General features: G+C 47.0%; 1 protein-coding gene across 1 annotated transcript; it reads left to right on the top strand.

Moving 5' to 3' along the window:
* Window positions 1-13,692: 13,692 nt before the first annotated feature.
* LOC129325215 (uncharacterized) lies at window positions 13,693-18,110 on the top strand. Its single transcript, XM_054972823.1, has 2 exons — window positions 13,693-13,835; window positions 17,320-18,110. The coding sequence occupies exons 1-2, from the start codon at window positions 13,706-13,708 to the stop codon at window positions 17,916-17,918; spliced, it is 729 nt and encodes a 242-aa protein (XP_054828798.1). The 5' UTR covers window positions 13,693-13,705; the 3' UTR covers window positions 17,919-18,110.
* Window positions 18,111-27,664: the final 9,554 nt, after the last annotated feature.

Here is a 27,664-nt window from a genome sequence, read left to right as displayed (position 1 = left end):
GGGAGGGTTTTTTTAGAGTACAGACAGAAGTAGTTTTCCTGAAAATTAGGTGGAGTTTGCTTGAAAAATGGCCTCCCTAGCCTCTGGATATCCCCAGATAGTTTTCCCCAGAAGGTATAATGGCCGAATAAAGCTGGATTTAGGAATCCTGTATTTGGGGGGAGGGGGGATCCCTGAAATCCAAAACCAGATTTTCCAGATTTGTGTGTTTTTTTGCACACCCCTACTTCTGAAAGACACATAAGCTGCACTGGTTTAAACCTTTTATAAACTTTCATAATACATTTGGTTCATTGCTTTGGCAGTACAGAACTTTGTGTGTTACTCTCACTTTCCTTCAAATCTCTAATTGGAAATAGCAATCTCTCTTTCTCTTGACTGAAGTGGAAGTAGTAATGACTGACACAGCATGGCCATGAATATATCTGCCACCTCCTGGTGACAACTTGTGTAAATGCAGTGAAACTTCTCTCAGATGCCATATTCGTTTGAGCTGCTACCAGAAATATTCTACTATGGTCATATAAGTGGACACACTCAAACTACACACACACAGTGAACTTCTTCAAGATTATTGCAGTTTGTTGTATTCTTCCCCCTACCTTGAACTACCATATTGTGTTTCATCATTCCAAAGTTTAAATACATTTCATGGGCTATATTCTCAGCTGGTATTAGCCTCTCTCTCATTGCGTTCTAGAAGATATGTTTTACTCCAGATGGCAAATGGTTTATATTCTGCAATAATCTTGAAGAAATTTTCATCTTCTTTCAATGTGTGATTGTCGAAGGCTTTCACAGCCAGAGAACAATGGTTGTTGTGGATTTTCTGGGCTGTATTGCCTTGGTCTTGGCATTGTAGTTCCTGACGTTTTGCCAGCAGCTGCGACTGGCATCTTCAGAGGTGTAGTACTGAAAGACAGAGATCTCTCAGTGTCAAACACTCTCAGTGTCAAACACTCTTTCAGTGCTACATCTCTGAAGATGCCAGTCACAGCTGCTGGCGAAACATCAGGAACTACAATGCCAAGACCACAGCGATACAGCCCGAAAAATCCACAGCAACCATAGTTTTCTATATATTTTGCTTTTAACTCTCCCCCCCTCCTTCTGGAAAAGGGTGGGGGAGAGAAAAACTCTTTTTCTTACTAGTGAAGTGAAAGCTTTCTCTTACCTGTGAGAAGTGGAAGCTTCTCTATAGTCTTATCTATGGCATTCTCAGCAGCTGTAAACACAGAGTGGAGGAGTTTTTCTTCCTCAGCGGATTAAAGCTGTTACTGCAGCTAATCATTTATTATATGCTGCTGGGGTTCTGAATTTTAGATAGTTTCTTCTGATTTGACAAATTCCCCCTCCTCTTTACTCACCCTTAGGTAGGCTACAATAGGGTATGGCAAAGTGGAAGCCTGAGTAGCTTGGCTGGAGAAGGGAAAACTCAAAAGAATGTATTTGGTTCTGTTTGCATCGAAATTGACCTCATGTCATTTTGTGTTGGCTGTCCAGTCTTGTTTTGGTTTTGGTTTTGTTTTTTTCTGCCATTCTCATTTGTTTATTTCACTTAAGGTCTGCAGGGCTTCATCTCTTACAACCTTTTTAAAGGCCATTTTGGTTAGGGCTTTTAAGATTTTAGTGATTTATTTAGTGACTCATTTTAGTGACCCATTTTAGGCCTTTAGCTTTTTAAACAGTCTAAGTATTAATTGCTAAGTGTTAAAAATGTGTTTTGTCAAAGATACTTTAGGTATTTGAAAATTGATTTGGGTTTTCGCATAGTAAATTAAATATTGGGAAGTGAATAGCTTAAGCTGATTTTAAATTGATTTTAGCTAACTATGGTCAAATTAACTAAGCCATAATAAGTGATATATGCAATAATTGGAAGGAAAAGGATGTGTTCCCATGATGAAAATTTACCCCCTTCTAAGCAGAGTAACATGGAAAAGTTTCTTACTATAAAATCCCCAGATAGGTCTCCTCCTCGTAGGAATAGGGTCATGACCCACCAAGACTCTTATACATCTCTCCAGACCCTCCTTTAAGATCTCTATCCCACATAATTATAGGTGAACTTTTGGAGGGAAAATGGAGGGGGGAAAAACAAATAGATCTGGAATTGCTGGCAAATCAGACATTCTTAATACTTTAAGGAAAATCTTTGCAAAGCTGGATACAATGAAAAAAAATTATAAAAGACTCCTTGGCAAAGAAAAATAAGGATAACAAGAAGTTAATAGGAGAGCAACTGAAGCAGGGATTTAAAAATGAGGGCAGAAGTGTTACCTACTTTGCCAACGAGAAAGCAAAAGCTATGCAAAGAAGGAGATGGGGCGCACTACCAATTTAAAGGCAAGGATGGGATGGGTGTGGCATTTAATACAAGAAAATGAAGGAAAGGCAGTTTGAATCCTGTATCAAACCTGGATCTGACCATGCATCCTTTGATATTTTACTGTAACAAAACAATATTGAACATCCTCCCATGTAATGAATGGATGATAAGATGGATGAATAAATGTGCAGATAGAGATTATATATCTTATCTGTTATGTAAGCATCCATCTTCTATTGACTTAAAATTTATGGAACACATTGCGGATTTTTCTGCAATGGGACAGACAGTGTTCAGTTCCATTACTATTCCCCTTGGATACCAACACTGATATGTTTGATGCAGGAGAACTTAAAAAGGTATCAGGTATTTCCTGTACTGTCATATCATCAGAAAGGGAAGATACTCCACTTAATGAACCTGGAGGTTTCACCCCAGATAAGGAGAAATAGAGGAGAACATGTTCCTAAATTCAGTTAAATAAATGAAAATCATGAATAGACATGGGCATGAACCACATTACGAACTTCAAAAACCCACAAAATTGGCGATCATGCGATCACACATTCGCGATCTGGCGGATCGTGATTGTCCACGGCCAGTGAACCAGCATTCGGAAGAAGCCTGGTTTAGTGCATTTGGCCGCGGTTCGGGAAGTCAGACAGTCAGGCGGCATCAATCAATTCCCCTGGAAACGGAGCCGGGGGAATGCCTGAACTCTGTCTGCGCTCCTTCTGAATCAAAGCCCAGCTTACCTTGATCGGCAGGTCTTCCTTCCAACCACGGAGCTGCAAAGCAGTTACAAGTTGGGAGAAGACACCCGGGGGAGGGAGGGGGAGGGGGTGTTCTGTAGCCACGGGCACTCTAATCTCATCCCCGCAAACCCTGATAGGCAGCTCTGATAGACAAACACAGACCTCCTGTGTTTCTTTATGGGACCTCAGCTTATAAAAAGCACTGCACTCCCAGTTCTGGTTTCACTTTCAGCGAGCAGTGGAGTGGAACGGAGCTCTTGCTTGCTACTTGCTAGCCTTTGGGGAGAGACAGAGAGAGTATAATTGAGCTTGGATTTTTGGGATAGGCATCTATCTCCTCTGGTTCCAGGGCTGCTGTCTGGCTCTGGTGCCAAGCTCAGTGGGCACCTCGGCTGAGGGCTCACAGTATTATTACTAGTGCCTGATCTGGTCAGGTCTCTGGGAGTGGTGGGCTAGGGTTCTAGTCCCTCCCTCCCTGTGGTGCCAGGGCTGCTGCCTGGCTCTGGGACCAAGCTCAGTGGGCACCTCGGCTGAGGGCTCACAGTATTGTTACCAGTGCCTGATCTGGTGGTCAGGCATCTTGGTGTGCTGGACTAGGGCTCTAGCCTCAGCCTCTGGCTCCAGGGCTGCTGCCAGGCCTTGGGGCCAAGCTCAGTGGGCACCACGGCGGAGGGCACACAGAGTCATCAACTTTCCTATCCTCCTTAATTCTAGTTTGGTGGCACAATGAGTGTTCCTGTTATGTTGGCCACCAAGGGTGGTTGTGGGGTGAAGTGCAATGGCAGTCCTCCTGGATTACTTGTGGAAAGCAGTATTGGGTGTGGCTTGGGGGCAGCAGAGAGTCCTTCTGCTCTCCCCAATTCACCTGTGGGGCTGTGGACGAGGCCAAAGAGGTCTTTCCGTAGGGGGGAGAGAATCTCTCTCAACATTTTGAGGAGGGGGGGGGCGATGGATCCCTGGAGGAATGCTTTGTGTGTTATAAAATATCCCTCCCGTCCCCATCCCAAACTCTTGATGGTGTCCCCGCCTGCAGTCCACCCCTCACCCCATCGTCCGTGTCCAGCTCCGCAGCGGAGCCTGTAACCGTTCGTCCTCCTTCCCCTGGGACAGTTAGCGGTCCACGTTTCAATGCCTCCATATGGAGGCACTTTCAGGCCCTTCCTAATGACCCTTGTGTGATGTGGTGCAGTGCCTGTGATGTCCTAGTGCTCAGGGCAAAAAACCGAAGCACCTGTCTTCGACAGCCCTGACTCACCACCTGAAGAAGCACCACCCGAGTCTGTCTGTCTCCTCACCCAGTGAAACATCTGTTGGGGTGAGAAAGGGGGTGACCAGCTCTTCTGAGCGGGGGTCAGTGGGAGGGTCACTTTGCCCTGAGGGTGATGCTGGTGGGGGCAGAGCGCTCTGGTAGGCCCCGCTCATGGAAGTTGTCCCCTCGGGGTCTGGGACAGTGCTGCTTAGAACCTTGAGGCTGATGGCTCAGGAGGTGGGCCTTCGTGTCTTGGCAGATAACGATTGCCCTACATGGCTTGCCCCTATCCAGGGTGGAGTGCGTGGGCTTCCGCAGGCTACAAAAACATTTCGCCCCTTGGTTCTCCATGCCATTGCCATGCACCCTTGCCCATCAAGTCCTATGGGTAACTCGAATGAGGGCTGGCATGTTTGAGTCATATTTAGCCAGGTCCAGTCCCACTACTAACAGGCTTCTGAGACCTTGATAGGCCTTCCTGGCACAGCCAGATCATCATGACACCTTCTTTCTGCGAAGGCAAGAAATTGGGTGATGCTGGAGGCAGCCTCCTTTGGGCACTTGCGCAACAGCTCAGGATCTGTTGCACATATAGTTGAGCCGCATGGTGCCCCTATCCATCGCAAACGCTGAGCCCTCTGAGCAGGGGGGAATGGGTCCCTCGACTCATGTCCTTCCCGCAAAGGCAGGAAGGTGGCTGATGTCAGCTGCTGCTGCTGCTGTCCCGTTTCTGTCTCCCCCTCTCAGGAACCACTCTGACCTGTCCAAGCAATGTCTCCTGTCCTGCCCATCCCCTACTTTCCGCAGAGGCAGGTCAGCGGGTCATGTCCGCCACTGCTTCAAGAAGGACTATCCTGTTACTGCTCCCTCCTTGGTTACACAGCTCGGTTGCAATCAGCCAAGTGTATCATATATGGATACAGTCGGTTGCACAGCTTGGTGGCTTCCCTGTTAACAAGACTGACTGGACCCCTTTGATCCGGGGGCAAATGTGTCCCGCGTCTCCCGTCCTTTCTGTCAAGGCAGGAAGGTGGGTGGTGCTGGCTGCCACCGGAGGAATCCTCAGGGGAGACCCTCGGGTTAGGCCCTGCAGTTTCTGGGGGATCTTGCCACTTCCCCTCCAAATGACATGCGAACACAACCCATCCATGGATAAAAGGATTGAAAATCAAAAACAGAGAAAGAGACAAACATTACAGAATATATAAGAAGAATGAACAATACCCTCGAATGTATGTGCACACCTTGGAGGATGTCTGTTAACAGTGAGAGAATGGTAGATATTGGGAGAACTGTATGTAGAAGATGATAGAGATAGAAATAGAAGGTGAGGGGACATCACCCGCCCTCTGGCCCTCACCGGGAATAAACGCACACTCCTGTGAGGCCACGCGGTTGCAGGGGGATCTTTCCACTTACCCCCCATATGACATGTTCTCTCTCTCCCATCCTTTCCGGCAAGGCAGGAAGGTGGGTGCTGTTGGCTGCTGCTGCACTGTTCCTCAGTGGGATCCTCAGGTGAGGACCCGCAGTTGCTGGAGGATCTTCCCCCTCCCCTTTCTCATGATGACAGGTCCTCTCCCTCCCATCCTTTCCATCAAGGCAGGAATGTGGGTACTGTCAGCTGCTGCTGCACTGTTCCTCAGTGGGACCCTCGGGTGAGAACCCACGGTTGCTGGGGGATCAGATCCCCTTTCAAATGACATGTCCTCTCCCTCCCATGCCAGGAATACCAGCGCGCTCCTCTTTGGCCTGGTGGGCAGGGACATGGGGGTGCTGCTGGAGAGCAGCCAGGCCTCCCACCCCCTAAAGGGGAGGTCGCTCGTCACCACCTCCTCATACCTGTCAGGCCCAGTGGCCGCCATCATCAACCACCTTCCGGCCTGAGCCGGGAATACCAGCGCGCTCCTCTTTGGCCTGGCGGGTGGGCACATGGGGGGTGCTGCCAGCGAGAGGCCAAACCCCCGCCCCCTAAAGGGGAGGTTGCTTGTACCACCTCACCATGCCCACCAGGCCCGGTGGCCCCCGTCAGTACCCACCATCCAGCCTGCGCTGGGAATACCAGCGTGCTCGTCTTTGGCCTGGCAGGCAGGCACATGGGGGGTACCTCCGGTGAGTGGCCAGACCCCCCCAAAGGGGAGGTGGCTCATTGCCGCCTCCTCGTACCCACTAGGCCCAGCGGCCGCCATCAACACTCGCTTTCTTTACACTGGGCCAACATCAACCGGTGGCTCTAATTGTATCGAGTGGGAGTTTCCTGGGGGCCTTGGATTGGATAGAGTATAACCCCAAGATCTCTTTTGCAATCTTGTCCAAACTTGGGTGATGGCTGTAGGAGAGCCTGCAAAACACTCCCCGGGAATATGGGCTCTCTAAGTGCAACGGGGGGCATTCTGAGCCCCACAAACCGCAAACCACGAACCGGTTCGGCAACGGAAAATGTTCATTGTGGTTCGCGACCTCGGGATCGTCTGCAACACTGAGCCACGAACCGCAGATTCATTAATTTTTTTTGGTTCGTGCCCATGTCTAATCATGAACTTCTTATTGATCTCACATCTGTGGAGCCAGTACTTAAGAGAGGTACTGAGCATATGAATAATCAAATGCATTTTTAGAAATCTGAAGAGATGTTAGCCTGATATGATCCTCCTCTAGCTTTTACCTCCCCACAGTTGAAAAAATGATATCTTCATACAAAAGGGTTTGCATATAGGTGGAAATGAGGGCACAGAAGAAAGCTTATTTACATCTTTTGGGGCCCTGCCATTAAAAGAACAGGACAATATGATATAGAGATTATAAAGGTTGACCACTGCCTTATACGACATCAAAATGCAATCAAATTGTATTAAACTCTCCTTTCTGACATGCATTTCCTTTTGAGGATGCAGTGGGCAGCCGTGCCAGATGCCAAGGCCAAGAACTTGCATCTTAATCTCTGTCTAAACTGAAACTAAATGACTGTTCTGACAGAGAGGGCTTCCATTCAACAGACAGTATTTAAAGGCTGTTCCCACCCCCACCCCCTTTAGGTTATTTCTTCTCATTATGAGTGCAGCTGGTTATCTTTGATTGGGTTGTGATCCGCTCTGAGCCTGCATTGTGGGGAGAGCGGACTGTAAGTCTAATAAATAAATTTTAAAAATGGATAAACAATCCTGTTCAGTAGAGATGCACTCAAATAGGCTTTCTTGGGATGAGAGACTATCTCTGCCTATGAGCCCTTTTGGTCATAGGATTTCAAATAATATAGCTGGGGATCCAGCCTTTAAGGGAAAAAAATGATTGATTTAGAATATTATCCTGGAACATGACTGGGTGGGTTGCTAGGATGAGGTCAAATAATGTAAAAAAAAAAAAATTCTGAGTAAATTCGATCAAGTGTTACTCCAGGAAACATGGACAAAGGCTAAGGTTTATCTCTCTGGCTTTATCTCATATTCATAGTCTGCAACTGATACCACAAAAAATGTAAAGTTCTTTGGAGGGTTGATTTGTTTGATCTCAATAAACCTCAAAGTAGATATTACTGAGTTGCTCAGTAGTTTTCCATATGCAATGGCATTACTTTCGGAATTTAAGGAATTTTCAATAATTCTGGTAAATATCTATCTCCCACTACATGTTCATATAGGTCTAAGATCTCTCAGTATTGGAACTAGTTAGATATCTACTTGGAGAGTTTGGCTACGCTTCAACCTGTGATCATAGTACTTTTGGCCAGGGATTTTAATGCTAGGGTTGGAAAGACAAATGAGGATCTTTTCTTAAAATGTTTAAAATCCAGATAAAAGACAATCCAATTATGAATGACAGAAGATCCAAAGATAGGAAAATTAACAGTGCTGGCAGATATTTTGCATCCTTATTATCAAAGAATGATTTGGTGATATTAAATGGATGCATTCAGTTTGATGGAAAAGGAGACTATACTTGTATAAATCATTAAGTGGCGAGTATAATAGATTATTTTGTTGGTTGTTGTGGGTTTTCCGGGCTGTATTGCCATGATCTTGGCATTGTAGTTCCTGACGTTTCGCCAGCAGCTGTGGCTGGCATCTTCAGAGGTGTATCACCAAAAGATAGAGATCTCTCAGTGTCACAGTGTCACAGTGTCACAGATCTCTCTGTGACACTGAGAGATCTCTGTCTTTTGGTGCTACACCTCTGAAGATGCCAGCCACAGCTGCTGGCGAAAAGTCAGGAATTACAATGCCAAGACCACGGCAATACAGCCCAGAAAACCCACAACAACCATCGTTCTCCGGCCGTGAAAGCCTTCGACAATACATCGATTATTTTGTTGCTTCTGCTGACCTACTCAAAAGAATTGAAATTTTGGAAGTAATGGATTACTTGAGAGGTGATTACAGCCCAGCACAATTATTATTATAGCTAGACATCTGTCGTCTCTTTCCTCATGTAACAAATTTAACTTTAGCCCAGACACGTTATACTGTAAGATCATTGAGATGGTGTGAAGCTGTGGAGAGAAAGTTAAAATACAAATAAGAGCCCATTTGGTGCAGTGGCTAAGAGTGGCAGGACTCTAATTTGGAGAACTGGGTTTGATTCTCCACTCCTCCACTTGAAGCCAGCTGGGTGACCGTGGGTCAATCACAGCTCTTCGGAGATCTCTCAGCCCCACCCACCTCACAGAGTGATTGTTGTGGGGGTAATAATAACATACTTTGTAAACTGCTCTGAGTGGGTGTTAAGTCATCCTGAAGGGTGGTATATCAATCAAATGTTATATTATTATTAAAAGAACTTGATAAAAATTAGTCACACAGGCTTCCAAGAAGTCAAGAAGTAACTGACCTTTTACAGCCTTTCCTAGTATCAACAAAGTCTATGGGCCAGAACAGACCCAATAAAAACAACTGGTATGATTCTGACTGCAAGGCACAAAAAAGATCAATTGAGAGCCTTCATAGACAGTTCAAAAGTTCAAGCAGAGCAGAGGTATTACCAAGTATTCTGAAACGGAAGAAAGAATATTAAAAATTATTGAAATTTAAGACGCTTGATGCCAAGAAAAATGAATGGGAATGTCTACACTGGGCCGTAAAACAAAAAATGAAAAAATGTTCTGGACTCTAATAGCAAAGGGATTGAATGCAAGGTCCCAATACCTTACCAGATTTTGGCAGCTGTATGGGAAGCTTTTTTTTTTACTTCTATTTTTGCAAATAGAAATAGAGATATACTGGATGGCCGACCAAAGTTGCCACCAGGTATGAAGGAATGGCCCCTGGTAATGCCCAAACAAATCAACCAAAAAAAAAATGGAAAAGCACTTGGCTCTGACCTAATTCCAGTGAAATTATTTTAAATCAACCCATATTGGTAGGCACAAATTTTGGGCTTAGCTTTTACTGATATGAATAAGACTGAGGATACTCCTAAAGTCTGGTTCAGTGCAAGAATCATCCCATTATAAACAGGGGGATCCAATGAACCTGACTAATTATCATCCAATAAGTTTGTTATCCACCAAAGGAAAACTTTATGTCGCAATGCTTTCTGAAAAGCTTAGCTCCTGGACTGAAGGAAATAATCTCCTGGGGAATGAAACAGGCTGGTTTCTGGAAAGGAGCAAGTACAATCAACCATTGCCATATACTTCAGTACTTGGTAGACAAATATACAAGCTCTGGAAAAGCTCTGGCAACTGCCTTCATGGATCTTCTGGAGTGGTCAACTATTTAGGTATTGCCCTTTTGATGCAACTGGCAAAGAATTTTTATCATTTAACGGTACCAAAGCTCAGAAAAACTTTTACTCTGGCAAGAATGAATGCTTTTCCCTTGGTGGTTTTGGAAGGTAGATATTAAAAAGTACCATATGCTAACAGAACATGCAGATGTCCATATGATAAAGGTGAAACCATTGAACTCATGATTATAGAGTGTCCCATATTTAATGAGTTGAGGGCTAGCTTAATTATCCCTCTACTTAAAAATATGGAACTACCTAATGTGAGAGCTCAGGTGACCTAATTATTATTGGATATAAATGACTCTATTACTCTTTCTGTGGCAAAATATATAGGGGTAATAATTAAATATCAAAGAAATAACATTAAGTAAGGTTTTTCCCATGTTAACTTCTGCTTAAGGCGATAGCTGTATGAACAGTACCAGATAGATAAGCCTACACATAAATTGTATTGTCGAAGGCTTTCACGGCCGGTTCACGATCCAGTTCTGAAAAACACCAGGCTAACAAAACACTCTACACCCGACAATAGCCCTGCAGAGAAGATTAGCACATCAAGCACCAATCCATATGCAAAAGAACCTCCTCAGGATACAGTGAAGCCTCCCGCCATTAGCATTCCACACCCTGGGAAACTCTTACAGGATGACTCAGCTCAACCCCACCCCTCCTGAGTAGATATAAATGACCTGCCAACACCTTTTCCACACTGTGACACTGAGAGATCTCTGTCTTTTGGTGCTACACCTCTGAAGATGCCAGCCACAGCTGCTGGTGAAACGTCAGGAACTACAATGCCAAGACCACGGCAATACAGCCCGGAAAACCCACAACAACCAACCTACACATAAATTGATGGCCTGCAACGACTGGCAGGTAGCATCTCATTTTCCTGTCCCCCACCATGTCCTCTGTTTCTTCCCTGTCCCCTCATAGCCACTCATAGCCTTTTCCTGTTTCCTTCTACCCTTCCCACTCTTTGTCTGCCCCTCCCCCGTCTTCATTTTTTCTCCTCTCCCCCAGCAGCTTCTCCCCTATGATCTAGTTGTGTGGGACCAGCTGCGCTGGGCTCAATTGCATTGTGGGGAAGCTACAAGATGGTATTTTACTTTTCCCTCCATCCGCTTTCCCACACTATATCCTCTGTCCTTCCTCCTGGTAGCCTCCATATGTTCACCTTTACCTACATCTGTCTCTCCTTCAAGTCCACTAAACAACTTACTTTTTATCTGCCTCCCATCTACATTAGGGTTGCTAGTCCCCCACTGGGGGTGAGGTATCCCCTGCTCCCACCCTCTACCTCCCTTACCTGGCCGGCAGGGGGGAACGCACCTCTCTCTATATATATATTCTAACCTGCAGCTCTCTGCTGGCTGATTGTTCTTTCATTATGTTAATTGCTCAGAAGGACTGGCTAACATCTTCACAATGATTTTATTGTAAACTACATTAACAGGGTAACAGGGAGAGATTCAAAAGTCTGGAAATGCTTTCTTTAATGGAAAGGAAATTCCTGTGAGTTTGGGAATTTCTATCTTCTAAATAATTTGTGCCTGTCTGCAGACTTTGCAACTTGACTCCAAACCATTTGTTTGTTTGCTTTTAAATTAATAAAATTGAATCTAATGAAATTACTTATGCAGATCTAGTTGGAAGAAAGTCCCATTTTCTTCAATAGGGTTTGCTTCCATGAAAATGTTCATATAATTGCAGCCTTGGGTTGTTCCCCGTTTATTTGCTTCCACTATGAGACTACCATTAATTCCTCCCTTCTCCTTCCTTTTAAACAGCTTCCCATTTATAAGAAGTCTGTAGTTCTCCCTTTATCCCACAATTGCTAGATGTTCATAGGTTTTCTTTTGTTAAGTTCTCTTCTAATTTGTTAAAGGATATTTTAGAATTCTTTCAACCAGGGTTTTTTTTCAGCTGGAATGCAGGGGAACGGAGTTCCGGAACCTCTTGAAAATGGTGACATGGCTGGTGGCCCCACCCCCTGATCTCCAGACAGAGGGGAGTTTAGATTGCCCTCCATGCCACTGGAGTGGCGTGGAAGGCAATCTAAACTCCCCTCTGTCTGGAGATCAGGGGACGGGGCCACTAGCCATGTCACCATTTTCGCTGAGGGCAATTTAAACTTTTAAAAACTCCCCCCTTGTTCCAGCTTACCCAAAGTGACGTCATTGGCCCTGGGAGCATGCATGCACTTTGAGCGTGCACATGTGGTACCAGGGGCACCACCTCCTGCCGAGAGTTGCCCCCTGTGCTGGCAACCCGCTGAGTTCCACCACCTTTTTTCCCAGGAAAAAAGCCCTGCTTTCAACACTCCACAAACATGTAAATATTAATGCCAGTTGTTTATTTTTTCCCCTATCTTATCCCCTTAGCTCTTTGTCTGAACAATGCGGCCCTTTCCTGGCACGCTGCAAGCAGCTTAGCCAGGGGCCGTTGATTGCCGCTCCGGAGGATGGGAGACAGCACCTCCCCCACCTCCATATATGGAGTGGCTGGAAGGGCGGAGCAGGAGCCGTTTGCGGCTGCTCTGCCCTTCCCAGCCTCAGTTGGGTTTGTCGCTCGGACTGGAGAGGACGTGCTCCAGCCGAGCTTCCCAACAGGCCGGGCCAAGCGGGAGCGCGGCGGTCGCGCTGTTCCGGGGCGGCGGGAGCGGTCCGACGGCAGCGATCTCGGAGCTCCTGGCTGCCGGCGTTCGGAGGAGCGGTTTGCGCGGGCCGGGCTGTGGCCCTGTGGGCGTCGCGCGGTCGGGTCTTTTTCCCGGCTGCTTCCCCTGGGGCGGGTTGCCAACCCCGGGGGGGGGGGAAAGGGCGACGTGCCGCGTGACTGGGCTGCGGCGGCTGCAGCGGGCTCCCGGGTGTCTGTGCCGGGTGGTTGGGTGGCCAACTGCCGCAGCGGGGCCTAATTTCGTCCACCGCCGGCTTTGACTGGGCAGCGCTTGAGGCGGCTGGCCGTAGTTGGGTCTTTTGCCGGTGCCGCCCCCCCCCTTTTTTGCTGGGTGTTCCCCCCCTTTCATATTCAGGGTTTGGGCCCTGGCATTTAATTGGGGTGGTTTGTTGCTGCAATTAGGTGGCAGCCATTTTGTGTGCGGCCTGGGGTTTGAGTTCCCGGCGGCCATTTTGTGGTGGCGGCCATTTTGAATCGGGCTGTGTTGCCTATTGGGCGGATCGCAATTAACCCTGGTCTGTGGCTGCATTGACAGTGCCTTTGTGTGTTTTTGGGGCATAGAGGCAGGTTACCCTATAGTTACTAACTTAAACAGTAATAAAAAAAAAAAGAAAAAAAAAAAAAGGAAAGAAAGGGAGGCCCGAAAGGAAATAGGGAGAAGGCTTGTCTTTCATTAGGGATACAATGCCTCCCAAAAAGGGCAAGGGTTTATCCAAAGGGAAACAGCCTGCTAAGAAGGCTCCTAGTAAGCGGCCACCCCCCCAGGTATCCTCTTCAGACGACGAGGATGTGGGTGGGGGTCAGTTGGATATTTTGAAACGTTTAGAGGCTTTGGAGCAAGCTAGAGGGGGCGGTGGTTCAGTACAGCATGCGACTTCTGCTACTAGGCCACTTCGTAGTGCTTCCAGGGATGCAGTCAATCGTAGCATCTTACGTCGTTTGTCTGCCTTAGAAGGGGCTGCTGGATCCTCGATGGCTGGTGGCAGCGGTGGACGCGAGACTGCTGTTACAGAATCCCAGGAGCCGGTGGTGGATCTGGAGCGTGATTGGCAGGACGACCCGCCTCCGGTGGCTGTGGCTGTTGACCCGGTGGATGTTCCTGGTAAGGATGCTGCACCACACTACGGATATCATTGGCCTTGGGGGCCTTGGGCACAAGGGGCCGCTGCAGGTGCGGCTGGAGCTCACCCAGAGCCTTCCCCTGCACAGTTGTCTGTTCATCCTCAGCAGGCGGTGACCCCCCCCTCATGGGGGAATGCCAGTATGGCAGCATATTTGGGCGCAATGGGTTGGCCTGGGTATCCTGCCACGCATTGGGGTTTTTATCCTTCTACTCCCTTGGCCTACGGACAGGTTCCTTTTAACGCAATGCCGTTTGGGGACACGGCCTTGCCCCTAGGGGACCATTTGACACAGTCCACACGGGACAAGATACTGCGGGGAGAGTATGTTGACATCTTTTCCCTTCTTTTTCGTGAATTGGAAAAGAAGGATAAAGATGACATGGATGAAAGGGATAAGGAGAGGCTTAAGAGGAGGAAGGTGGAGAAGACGTGGAACAATTGGCTTCCAGGCTTCCTAGTATATGCTGGCGTGATTGCTAGGGCCCAGCCCGCTCGGGCTGCGTCCCTCTTTCAGTATTTAGATATTATTTTAAAGGGCTACACGGGCTTCTCAGGGGCTGCATGGATGCAGTATGATGAGGAGTTCCGGATGCGGGCAGCCATGCATCCGAGCTTGCCGTGGGATCGCATTCACCAGCAGCTCTGGTTGCAGGTGATGTCTCCGGCTAAGCCAAATTTAGGAGACCGGTCGGATAGCGGCCATGTGGTTCATCGCAGTTCCCAATCAACCGGTGCCCGCGTAGGAGCGGGGCAGCAGGTTCAACCCCGGCTGCTCTGCTGGGAATTTGCGTATAAGGGCACTTGTCTTAGAAAGCCCTGCCGTTACAAACACGAGTGTCCCTCTTGTGCGGGTCCACACTCCTACAATGCCTGTGGCAAGGCGCGACAGGGATGGAGTGGTAAAAGGCCTGGCGGAAGTGGTTCAGGGAGGCAACAGCCCCCTGGAAAAGGGCCCCAGCCCGGTAAGGCTGAGGGTCCTTGAGCGTCTGCTGCGAGCTTACCCTAAAAGAGATGATGCTGTTTATTTGTTTGAAGGTTTTCATGTTGGGTTTAGGATCCCAGTTCAGGGACCTAGGGCACCGTTTATGGCTGATAATCTACGTTCGGTTCAGGGTATGGAGGACGTGGTTAGGCGGAAGATTGAGAAGGAATGTGCTGAAGGGAGGGTTCTTGGTCCATTTGTGGCTCCACCAACTCCCAACTTCAGGGTGTCCCCGTTAGGGGTGGTGCCAAAGAAGGCGGAGGGCGAATTCCGCCTTATTCACCACCTTTCCTACCCTAAGGGGGATTCGGTTAATGACGCTATTCCAGAACACTTGTGTTCTGTTAGGTATACCTCTTTTGACCAAGCAGTCAAGGTGGTACGCGGGTGTGGAGTGGGTGCGGAGATGGCGAAATGTGATATCAAGTCGGCATTTCGTCTTCTCCCTGTCCACCCCGGAGATTTTGAACTTTTAGGTTTTGCCTTTGAAGGCAAATATTACATGGACCGTGCCTTACCGATGGGCTGTTCTATTTCCTGCGCGGCCTTTGAGCGTTTCAGCTCCTTTTTGGAGTGGGAATTGAGGAGGCGTGCAGGTAGTCGTGACTCCGCCCATTATTTAGATGACTTCCTTTTTGTTGGGCGGGCGGGGTCATCTGAGTGTGCCAGGTTGCTGGACACTTTTCTTAGATTGGCTGAGGAGCTGGGGGTCCCTTTGGCTCATGAGAAGACCGAGGGGCCTTCCACTGTGCTCACCTTTTTGGGGATCGAGTTAGACACGGTCCAGCAATCCATGAGATTGCCGTTGAATAAGGTGGACGATCTTCGAGCTCGTCTGCAGGAGTTTAAGGTTAAGCGCAAGGCTTCCTTGATTGAGTTACAGCAGCTGGTGGGGCATCTCAATTTTGCCTGTAAGGCCATTGCTCCTGGTAGGGCCTTTTTACGTCGGCTATGCGACGCTATGGCCCCTTTGCGTGCACCCCATCACCGCTTGAGGGTGACGAGTGGCATGCGCGATGATCTGGATGTTTGGTCTGAATTTGTTGAAGGGTTTAATGGTGTGACACTTTGGCGAGAGGAGTTATTGCTTGAAGCCGAGTTGCAGGTTACGTCAGACGCCTCAGGGTCTACTGGCTTTGGCGTTTATTTTCGGAGGCACTGGTGTGCCGAGCAGTGGCCGCCTGATTGGTTGGCATCTGATTTAGTGAGGGACCTTACTTTTTTGGAGTTCTTTCCCATTCTGGTGGCTGTACACCTGTGGGGTGACGAGTTAGCCAACCACTATGTCCACTTTTGGTGCGACAATCAGGCAGTGGTTTACGTGGTTAACTCCTTGACCTCCAGGTCCCCTAGGGTCATGAGGTTGGTTAGGTCCTTTACCTTGCAGTGTCTTCGGTGCAATATTTTGTTTAAAGCTAGACACGTTCCTGGAAGTAACAACGGAGTGGCAGACGCTTTGTCTCGCCAACAGATGGAGCGTTTCTGGCAGCTTGCACCAGCAGCCGACCCGCAGCCGGCTGTGATGCCCGCAGACCTATGGCGGCTTGGGAAGCCGAAGCCTGCCGGGCCATCCAGCTCGCCATCGCGCCTAGTACACGAAGAGCGTATTGGAGAGCGGTAGGCCAGTTGGAAGAGTTTCGACGTGAAGCTGGTATTGGTTGTATATGGCCCGTCCCCGTGGAGCATGTTATTCGGTTTTGTGTTAGACAGAAGGGCCGTGGGTTGGCGGTTAAGTCCATTCGGGGGCAGCTTGCAGCCTTAGCTTTTGTTAGTAAGGCTCGGGGATTGTCTGAGGCCACGGGCGATTTCCGGGTGCGAAAGATGCTCGAGGGTTGGTCCAGGGAGAGTGGGGCTCGCGCGGATCCCCGCGTTCCCATCTCACCCTCTGTGTTGAAGGGATTACGGGTTGCTTGGAAAGCTATTTGTGCCTCAGGATATGAGGTGCGGCTCTTTCATGCAGCTGCTTTAACTGCCTTTTTCGGGGCATTGAGGGTGAGTGAGCTTGTAGCGGCGTCCGCCAGGGATCGGTCTGGTCGTGCCCTTATGGCAGGTGATCTTCAGTTCGTTGGAGACGTCGTATCTTTGACTATTCGTAGGTCCAAAACGGACCAGAAGCAAAGAGGGGTAAGTGTGCGGTTGGGTTCTTGCACTGACCTTGAGTTGTGTCCGGTTAGGGCCTTGAGGAAATATTGGCGGGTGCGGGGGGATGGGCATGGTTGCCTTTTTCAGCACCAGGATGGTTCCCCATTGACCCGCTACCAGTTCTGGGCGGTGACAAAAAAGGCCTTGGCCAGGTTGGGCCTGCAAGGGGAGAGTTTTGGTACCCACTCTTTTAGAATCGGGGCTGCGTCAACGGCTGCGGCCATGGGGTACTCTGGTCAAGTTATTCAGAGGGTTGGCAGGTGGCGGTCTAATGCCTATCGTTCTTATGTGCGTCCCTTGTCCAAGTTCTAAGAGTTTTGATTGTTTTTGTTTCCTAGGTGTGTTTCGCAGGGGACGGCAGCGTATCCTGATATGTGGGCACAGCTACGTTTTTTGGGCGGCTCACCAAGCGCGAAGGACGCCTGTTGGGTCTCAGCTTGGGCTGAGTGAGCGGGCCGAAATTGAGTGGCGGGGCCGACGGGGCCTCCGGTGGTCTGGCTTGTTGCCAGTGTTATTTGGTATGGGGAGTGGTGATCCACCTCACATACTAGTAGTTCATTTGGGTGCCAACGATTTGGGCCTTTTACAAGGCAAGGCTTTGTCTTCTCAGGCGCTGTCTGACATGCGCCTCATTGTCTCTCGGTGGCCGGGGGTGCTGATTATGTGGTCAGCAATGATTCCTCGGCGGGTTTGGAGGGAGGCAGAGGATCGCACTGCCATTGAGCGGGCGAGGATGAAAGCCAATAGAGCCATCCAAAAGGGTTTGGGGGAAGGGTTGGGCGTATATTTGCCCCACCCTCGGATCAGGGCCGAGTTCCCCGACCTCTACAGAGGTGATGGGGTGCATTTGTCCCAAGCGGGCAATGTGATTTTTCTAACTGATTTGCGGCAAGGGCTTGAGTTGGCCTTGGGCTATCAGTGGGGCGCCAGGGCCTAAGCAGAGGCTTGGCCTGGGCGTTGGCTGGTTTGAGTTGGAGTAGGGTGCGGGCCGGTGAGCACCCTTGGCGCTTCTCTATTGATGGGAAGAGGGGCCTGCCTAGAGGCTGGTACTGCTTTGACGGCTGCCAGATCCAGAGGCAGGCTGCCTTCGGGAACCCCAGCCTGCAAGTCCTTCCCTCACTGCTATACGGCTGAGGTGTTTAGGAGCTTAAAGGGGGGGGTGACCAAATTGCCTGGCCGGCCGGGTCCGCTCCATCCATCGGATGGATCCCACCCGGGGCTTCGGGGCTCGCCCAGACAGGTCAAGGCGGTGGTCTAAGGGACCCCGTGGCTTGATCTGTACCGCTTTAGGTCCTTGCCGCTGTTTGGCTTGTTTATAGTTGTATTAAGTTAATAAAGTGGCCCTTAGATCCAGCACGGTGTCTGTCTATTTATTCCGACTGGGGGGGCAATGCGGCCCTTTCCTGGCACGCTGCAAGCAGCTTAGCCAGGGGCCGTTGATTGCCGCTCCGGAGGATGGGAGACAGCACCTCCCCCACCTCCATATATGGAGTGGCTGGAAGGGCGGAGCAGGAGCCGTTTGCGGCTGCTCTGCCCTTCCCAGCCTCAGTTGGGTTTGTCGCTCGGCCCACCCTCCTCTCCCTGTTTTGGTGTGGGATTAGCCGGCTGCAGTATTCTGAGCCAGGTAGGAATTTTTTCCACCTTTGTCTGTATTGGCTTTGGATGAAGGGGGTTTTTCGCCTACCTTGCACCAATTTTGGGGTAGAGGTGATTGGCTAGGGTGAGGCCTGTTAGTTTTGCCTGGCTGGTTTGAGTTGGAGTAGGGTGCGGGCCGGTGAGCACCCTTGGCGCTTCTCTATTGATGGGAAGAGGGGCCTGCCTAGAGGCTGGTACTGCTTTGACGGCTGCCAGATCCAGAGGCAGGCTGCCTTCGGGAACCCCAGCCTGCAAGTCCTTCCCTCACTGCTATACGGCTGAGGTGTTTAGGAGCTTAAAGGGGGGGGTGACCAAATTGCCTGGCCGGCCGGGTCCGCTCCATCCATCGGATGGATCCCACCCGGGGCTTCGGGGCTCGCCCAGACAGGTCAAGGCGGTGGTCTAAGGGACCCCGTGGCTTGATCTGTACCGCTTTAGGTCCTTGCCGCTGTTTGGCTTGTTTATAGTTGTATTAAGTTAATAAAGTGGCCCTTAGATCCAGCACGGTGTCTGTCTATTTATTCCGACTGGGGGGGCAATCCTTTGTTATGTTGATGACTCAGAATGATTCTTTAATGCTAACACACCCTGCCTCCTGAACTGCAATTTATATATCAGGAGGCATTACATTCATTTGGGGAAATCCTAAATGCAAAAAAAATCACAACCTTAAAACAGCATAAAATAGTTGCCAAAAATTTGGCAAAACAGTCCTACACCATTTTTTAAAAAAAGAAAAATAATGTGAAAGAATTGGGAGTTCTTGAACATACACAAACCCTTAAAAAATAGAAAATGTAGAGGTCTATGCATCACTAGTTCTTATTTTCATTGCCATGTCTTGGCACTCAAAGCTTTTGCTTTTTTTGGGGGGGGGGTGTTAGAATCCTATCATCTTTATGTCAGGGTTAAGCTGGGACAATATAAAGCCATATATGCATACCCAAATCCAAAATTATAACATGAATGTACTTTGTCTTTAAATTATTTTTGAATTTTCTGTTTCACAAAATCTTATATTGCACTTTATTCCTGCAAGCCTTAATTTCCCCAGAACTAGCAGTTCAGTCACATTCTGAGAATATGAATAGGCACTGAAAGTTGCACAGTCCAGATAACAAAGAAGGGTTATATTTTGTAAAATATTTTTACTACATGCCAGCCCACTGAAAGTAAGTTCACAAGTTCTCTAGCATTTAGCACCACCCTGACTCTTGACCCCTATATTAACTGTAGTCTGATGGACCATTTCCTTCCTCTTCACATACAAACTTTGGGACATTTACCTTCAAGACAGTCCAGCGGCATGTTCCCTCAGATATATTTATTGGTCTGAGTTATTTCCGTTTTCTTGCAAAGAAACGTCACGATTGTAAATAATGACCCCCACATATACACGTATAAAATATAGATACAGCCAGTATGAACCCTTCACTGTCATCAGTGTGGAGAATGAACCTTAAAACTCTTGGCTAGCTTTATTTTAGCCTCCGCTCTGTATTGATCAAACAATGAAATGGGTATATTAATATCAAAGGAAAACAGTAGCTGAATCATTGGGGAGATTTGTAATGGGGTTGAAAGTACATAAATTCTGAAGTAGCTCATAATTCATGTGAACAATTTCTGCAGGGAAGCATCAGTGGACAGATTGATGGACACTGTATCATCGTACTATACAAATTATCCAAGCATTTATTTATCATTACATCTATGTCATTGAAACAAGTCCTGCCACCTAATGAAAATGACTGAAAATAATCATCAGAGCTCCTCCCATGCATGATCTCAACCATCCTTACAACAACACAGTATTTACTTAGCTGCGTATTTATTTACGATAGCTATGCCCTGCCCTCAGTACTTCTGTACTTTTAAGGAAGCTTCTATACAAAGATAAAACAATAAATAACCACCTACAATTAAAATCAAAAACACAGCGGCTTTAAAAAAAATCCCTGAAAACAGCTATTTAGAGCTTTTTCACAAATCAAAAAGAAAATCACAGAACCCAGTTTTAACTACAAGAGAACCGGTGAGGATCAGCCACTGTAAATGGATTGGGCAAGTAAATTAATCAAAATCAGATCAGTCAAAAACAAATTAGAGGAGATAACCCAGCAAATCAATAGCAAAACTAATGAAAGGTCTGGGGAAAAGAACCATTTTCACCTGATTCCTAAAACTTAGGAAACTTGATGCCAGACAAATGGATGAAGTTTCACAATGTAGTAGTGATGGCCACAGGAATTTATAGGCAATATAGCAAGGTACCCTTAACCTGGAAGTGGCTAAATATATTAACAGAATTCATTTTATGCTTTCTCTAATTTTCATGTGCTTTTTTCAAAGGGAGGATAGAAACAATGGGGATAGGGTTGCCAATTCTGGGGTGAGAAATTGCTGGAGATTTGGAGAGGACAGGGTTTGTGGAGGGGAGGGACTTTGGTGGGGTATAATGCCATACAGTCTACCCTCAAGAGCAGCCATTTGCTCCAGGGAAACTGATCTCTGTAGTCAGGAGATCAGTTATAGTTTTGGGAGATGGCACCTTCATTCATCTTGAGGCCCTAGTCACCTATGACATTCTCTGAAAGCACCCATGCACAGACACTGAGAGGCAATGTTTTGTTTAAGACTATTGCAAATCTAAGCAGACTTATACACATCTAAGTACTTGGATTCAAAGGACTTAGAAGGATGCGTCTCTGCTTAGGATCATACTGTGGGTTGGATCCAGACTACATTTTTCTCTAATGGAAGACATTTATGTCAGTGAAACAACTTTCCTCCCTCCTCCCTCCAACAACATCTCATTGATCTCACTGAAACACTGCTCCTGGGGAAAGTAGACCCTCAGGAATGGCATGAGTAGAAATTGGGGTTCTGTAGAGGGAAGAGGAAACTGGAAATTATTACACATCACCTTCCTTTAGTGGAAAATGCAGTCTTAATCTACCCTTGTAACTGAGTTAGTCAGGAATCCTATACATTCTTATCTGGATGTAAGCCTAATTGAACACATGTAGAATTGCACTGACCTAGGGCCAAGCTACACATGACGAAAGACACTTGCCTAGCAAGTGGATTGAGTGGAGGGCAAGTGAACAGGGAGAAATACACTTGCCATTCAAGTGTCATTCGTCATGTGTAGCTTGGCCCTAAGTTCCTAGAGTCAAGCCAAGCTTGATGGCACAACCCTGTCTCTTTTCACATAATTGGAGCAGACCCATTTAAGGCAGGGGGGATTCCCCTACCTTCACATCTCTGCAATCTGGGAAGACTGCAGTCAGGTTTTTGACTTCTATCATTGTCCAAAATAAAACAGCAGGGTGTGACCTTCTTGACTGTCTAAGAGCTATGTATTCTACCTGGAGCTACAAAAGTGCAGTAATATGATGCTCTTGTAGTAGTTGAAAATTGGCTAATAAATGAATAAAGCAAATTGCGAAATAATGTATCTTCCAAGGAGATTTTTCTATGAACCGGGCTCAAATGTTGGAGATTTGCCAGCTGAAGGCAAGTCTCCACACCACCTAGTTCAGTAATTTTCAAAGCCCTGATCAGCTGTTGTTTCTGTGCCATTTCAAAATGTGGCCTCCTAGAAACAATGAGACTGTCACGTAACTAATCAAATTTTGCAATATGATGGCATGTGATTGAGAGTACCATAACCTCACTATGTTGAACAAAAAAACCCGAAAGTTAAACTAAAAATGCATCAGAACAGTAGTTAATCAGGACTGGAAAATAATTTAAAAGGATACTGAGAAGGGATTACCAAAGGGGAACACTCAGGTATGAGAGGCATGGAGGAGAGATGCTGAAGTTGTGTGAAGCAGGGGCCATTTTTCACAAAAGGAATAAATATTGACGAGAAATATTTTTCAGCTCAGCACTGATCATGATTATACATGGGCACGAACCAGAAAAAAACTCGAACCATGGGGTTTGGGGTTCGTGGGGCTTCCACAAACCATGAACTGGCACAGAACTGGCACAGTTATGAAACAGTTTCTGGTTTGTGGGGTTGAAATGCCCCTTTCAGGCAGGGAAAGGAGCATTTAATCACTTAAAGGGCCCTTTCCTGACACTTGCAAGGGGCAGGACCCTTTAAACTATCAGCTGGCAGAGGGGGAATCCCCGTGCCCCCTGCTAGCTGATAGTTTAAAGGGACCTGCCGCTTGCAAGCAGCAGGGCCCTCTAAACTCCCCAAACCCCAGCGTCCACCATCACCCTCACCTCCCAGCTCCAACCTCCACCCCCCAGCCCCATTCCCAGTCCCAGCCCCAGCCACCCACTTACCTTCCCTCTGATCCAGGGGTGGTGGAGGCCTCCTTCACTGCCCTGCATGCCTGTGCAGCAGAGGGGAAGACCAAAAATGCCCTTTCTGCCCCTCAAATGGCAGCTGAGGGGAGGAAAGGCCGTTTTTGGAGGAGGAGGAAAAGGGCCCTCCTGCCCCTCAAATGGCAGCCGCAGCTGCTATTTGAGGGGTGGAAAGGGTGTTTTTGGCCTGCAGGGCAGCAAAGGAGGCCTCTACCACCCCTGGATCAGAGGGAAGGTAAGTGGGAGGCTGGGGCTTGGGAAGGGGGTGAGGGGCTGGGGTTCGGGGGGCTGGGGGTGGGCCATTTGAAAGGCCCTGCCATTTGCAAGCAGCAGGTCCCTTTAAACTATCAGCTGACAGTCAGCAAGGGGGACCCACCCGAAAAATACAACAGATGCTACGATCAGCAAAAGACAGTAGAGACCCCCTCACCTCTGCAGGAGTATACCGTATACCCTGCAGCTGTGGACAAGTTTACATCGGGACCACAAAGCGTAGCATCCAGACAAGAATAAAAGAACATGAAAGACACTGCAGACTTGGACAACCTGAAAAATCAGCAGTGGCTGAACATAGCCTAACTCAAACAGGGCACAGTATCTTATTCCAGGACACCAAAATACTGGACAACACTTCCAACTACTTTGTCAGACTGCACAGGGAAGCCATTGAAATTCACAAGCATAAGCAAAACTTCAACAGGAAAGAAGAAACCTTAAGAATGAACAGAGCATGGTTTCCAGTTCTGAAAAACACCAGGCTAACAAAACATTCTATCCCCGACAATAGCCCTGCAGAGAAGATTAGCACATCAAGCACCAATCCATATGCAAAAGAACCTCCTCAGGATACAGTGAAGCCTCCCGCCATTAGCATTCCACACCCTGGGAAACTCTTACAGAATGACTCAGCTCAACCCCACCCCTCCTGAGTAGATACAAATGACCTACATCTTTTCCACACTGTGACACTGAGAGATCTCTGTCTTTTAGTGCTACACCTCTGAAGATGCCAGCCACAGCTGCTGGCGAAACGTCAGGAACTACAATGCCAAGACCACGGCAATACAGCCCGGAAAGCCCCCAACAACCAACAAACAGCTTGTTTGTTTGTTTTTTCTGTTTGTGCTCATGTCTAATCATGATTTGTTTCTTGCATTGCATGGATGACCTGTGCATTGAAGCTGTTAGGAAAGGAGTGAAAACTCAGTTTGGGCTTGTATTCATAGCAGTAGCAATGCAGCCTACTTTCCTGTTAAACTCATGTAATGAAACGTGTAATGTCAGCTGCTTTGTCAGAGTTGGCTGATTCCCTAGATTGTGTTCCAATTTGCAGTTGGAGGTTGAGCTTGGAATATGGGCATTTTAATCTTGTTGGTTGTTGTTATTATGATTTTTTTTCCCCAAAAGAAGAATAAATTCATGGCTGAAGCCACATTGGTAATCCTTTCAATTCTATTCTCAAATACAAAGTAATTTAGGAAAAAGTTCTATCTTGTTTTGTGGAACTGACAGAGTAGGAGGAGATATGATTGAAGACGGGGCAGGGGGAAGGATTTTCACTAAAAACAATTACTTTTTTCCCATGTGCTGCTTTGGGAATTGGCATAAAGAATTACATTATGAGCATTCGGTTTCGCTTTCTCAGCCATGCCGGACGCTCCTCTCGGCAGGTCCGGGAGGAAACGACCGGGCACCCTGACCGGGCGGCTGATCTGCAAGGATTAGCCCCCAGGACTCCCAGTTAGGGAGGCAGGGTCCGGGACGCTGCGGGAAGAACCTCCCGGAATCAATGCGGGGGGGGAATTGCCCGTTTGTCCCTATGGAGGCCGGCAGACGTGCGCGGCGCCTTGAGTGCCGCCGGGCAAATAAAAGAAACAGGCGGAAGCCTGTAAACAAACGAATCCCTTCTGTTCTACAAGCGTTTGTGAAGGAGAGGTTGATCTGAAGAAGACTCGCTCTTCCCCTTCGGTGAGTTCCAGGATCTGGCTGGCGCCCCCCCCCCCCAAATGGCAGCAAAGAAGCAAAGTCCCGCTCTCGGTAAGTCAATCTCGGCTACCTTACAGAAGGGAGAGTCGCTCGAAGAGTTGGTGCGCAGGGCGGTGGTGGAAGCCATAAAACCCTTTGTTGACAAGCTGAACGAAACTGATCAAAGGGTGGGCTCAATTGAAAGCGAAGTGAAAACCATTAAGGAAGTAGCGGGGGGGGGCAGAGAAGTCTGCTCTGGAAAGTGCGTCACTTGTGAAGGCTACGAAAAAAGAGCTGAAGTTGGTGGAGAACCAGCTGATCGGGCTACAGGTGGAACGAATGCAGACAACTTTGCGTCTCCAAAATGTGAAAGAGGAGGAAAATGAGGATCTGTGGGATTTGGTCTCGGAACTACTGGCGACACCCGCGAGGACAACTAAAGAAGAGGTTAAAAGCGCCATTTTGGAGGTCCGTCGGGCTTCTTCAAAATATGCAACAAAGCGACAGTTGCCTCGCGAGATCATTATTGACTTTTCATTTAAAAAGATTCGGGACACTATCCTATATAACTCATACAATGCGGATTTGGACTTTATGGGTCTTAAAGTCAAGATTTTAAAGGACGTTCCATTTCTAGTCCGGAAAAGACGTTTTAAGTACAAAAAGTTCGCAGCTCTTCTGAGGGACCATGGAATAAAGTATAAATGGTTACTTCCGGAAGGAATATGGTTTAGACATAAAGATCAAGCCTATAAGATACTATCAGAAGATCAACTAAAGGATTTTGAGGATAAAAACCCGGAATTCCAGTGTACCAAGAACGAAGAAAAGGAGAAGCCTGAGGGGGGGGGGGAGGAGGAGAGCACCGCAGCTGCGGTTGCACAGAGAGAATTGCGTCCGGGACCCAGAAGGGGGAGGAAAGTTTAATTAGAATTTGAAATGTGTAATCTGTATGATTAACCACCCCATCATCATTTTATTGAGCTATTTTTTTCTATTATGGCAGTATGAAGGGAAAACATTGAAGTGTAGTGTTGAATGTAGTTTATCCTTCCCTTTATGTCTCCTTTTCCCTGCCCCTTCCCTTTCTCTTCATCCTTTTCCTTTCCTTGTGATAGTCTTGTGTAGTGTTATTGTAGTGTTGTGTAGTATATTGAAAAATAAAAAAATTATAAAAAAAAAAAAGAATTACATTATGAGCCATTCATTAATACCTAACAGCAGAGGTGATTTACATATACATAATGTACACACCAATTAAATCCAATTGTTTTGGTGAAGCAATTACTTTGTTCTTCTTTAAAAAACAAAACCTATCCAGAAATAGAAAGAGCTATAAATAAGGGTTGGCAAGCTCTGGGGGAGAGAGGAACCTTTTCCTTTATTCTTCCTGTTGCTTTTCTCAGTCGTGTTCATAAGTTTGTATTTTCCTATAAACTTCCTCCCCTTTTAAAAACAAAACTGAAACAGGAAAAAAAATCAGTATGCATCCGCTATGGTCTTTAATATAGCAATCTGAATCTTGTTGGCCTGGGCAGGCATGTCAGCATTTTTAAGCCTGATTACAGCTCATGTATAAGTCAAACAGGATGGAGAATGACAGAGACAAGATGCCACCTGGCAATCTGTTCATCTTGGATTTCTTCGTAGTAGTAGTTTGTGGTTAGGAGCAGAGAAATTTTCAAATGACTTTAGCAGTAGGTGCATGATTTCTGACAACTTGCTGATGGCAAGTTCCTGTGACAGCTGCATATATTTGTGATATATCTGCTTTTTATCCTCTGCCATTTTTGCCATGTTCCTGCTAAGACACATTTAAACCCTAGTTTCAGGAAGACAGTAGCTTCCTTTTGAAATCAGTAACTGCTGCAGAAATATGTATCCCCAGCCTCCTCACAAGACTTTTTGGAGGGTAAGTTGGAAGCTTGTACACTGATAATTTTGGGCTTACATTGCCTTATCATCATAACCTTTAATGACAGATAAAGCTGTACTAATCAACTTACAGTGAAATTTTATTGAATTCAATGGGCTTAGAATGGAACAACTCTACTTAGGATTACACCATTAGAGTTGCATAGTGATCTGATTCACAGAGAGAGGTAAGATCAGAATTAGATCATCAGAGATGAGTAGACAATCAAAAATGTGAAGAAAGAAAGGGAAACTAGTCTACGGTGGGTTCTAAAGAATCAAAGGTTCTTTACAAGATAGGTCTGATGTTCAATCAGCACTGTAGTTTGTCAGGTCTCAAACAATATGTTATACCAAATGAAAAAACAGAATCTATAAGAAAAATGTGGAATGCTTCTGGCACCCGTGAATCGCTTGACTTCTTGATTCAGCCAATCTATATCTTAGTTTTCCAAAAGCACCTTCTGGATGGGCAAAGTTCCTATTGCTTTGCATTATGGTGCCTGGACCAGGAGACTAGTAAATGTTCCTTTGAGACAAAAATTCATTGGGGCGGAAGGTGGGCAGGGAGGTGTTAATGTCAAATGTATGTTTCTTTCTTTTCTTTTCATATAGAAATTTCATTTAAAAAGAAAAGATATAACAGTAAAAAGCGTACAAAAACTTATATAAGCACTACATTTGAAATTAAATTAAACTACTAAAAAGATACAATCAGAATACATAACAACACAACTTAATTGTATAATACTCTCCTTCCCTCTCCTTGGTTACTTATAGCAATCATTAACATCAGCTATTTTAGTTAATCATTTCCCTGTGTTTTATCTTCTTATCTTATAT

This window comes from Eublepharis macularius, chromosome 2 (assembly GCF_028583425.1).
Source record: "Eublepharis macularius isolate TG4126 chromosome 2, MPM_Emac_v1.0, whole genome shotgun sequence".
Taxonomy (NCBI): Eukaryota; Metazoa; Chordata; class Lepidosauria; order Squamata; family Eublepharidae; genus Eublepharis; species Eublepharis macularius.
Note: the sequence above shows the minus strand (reverse complement) of the source record. Positions and strands in the feature narration are given on the sequence as shown.

Bases quoted from the DNA above. Each gene is read 5' to 3' on its own strand.
- LOC129325215 (XM_054972823.1), top strand. From the start codon at position 13,706: ATGGCTGGTGGCAGCGGTGGACGCGAGACTGCTGTTACAGAATCCCAG. The intron at 13,836-17,319 runs GTAAGGATGCTG...TTTGTTTCCTAG, and splicing joins TGACCCGGTGGATGTTCCTG to GTGTGTTTCGCAGGGGACGG.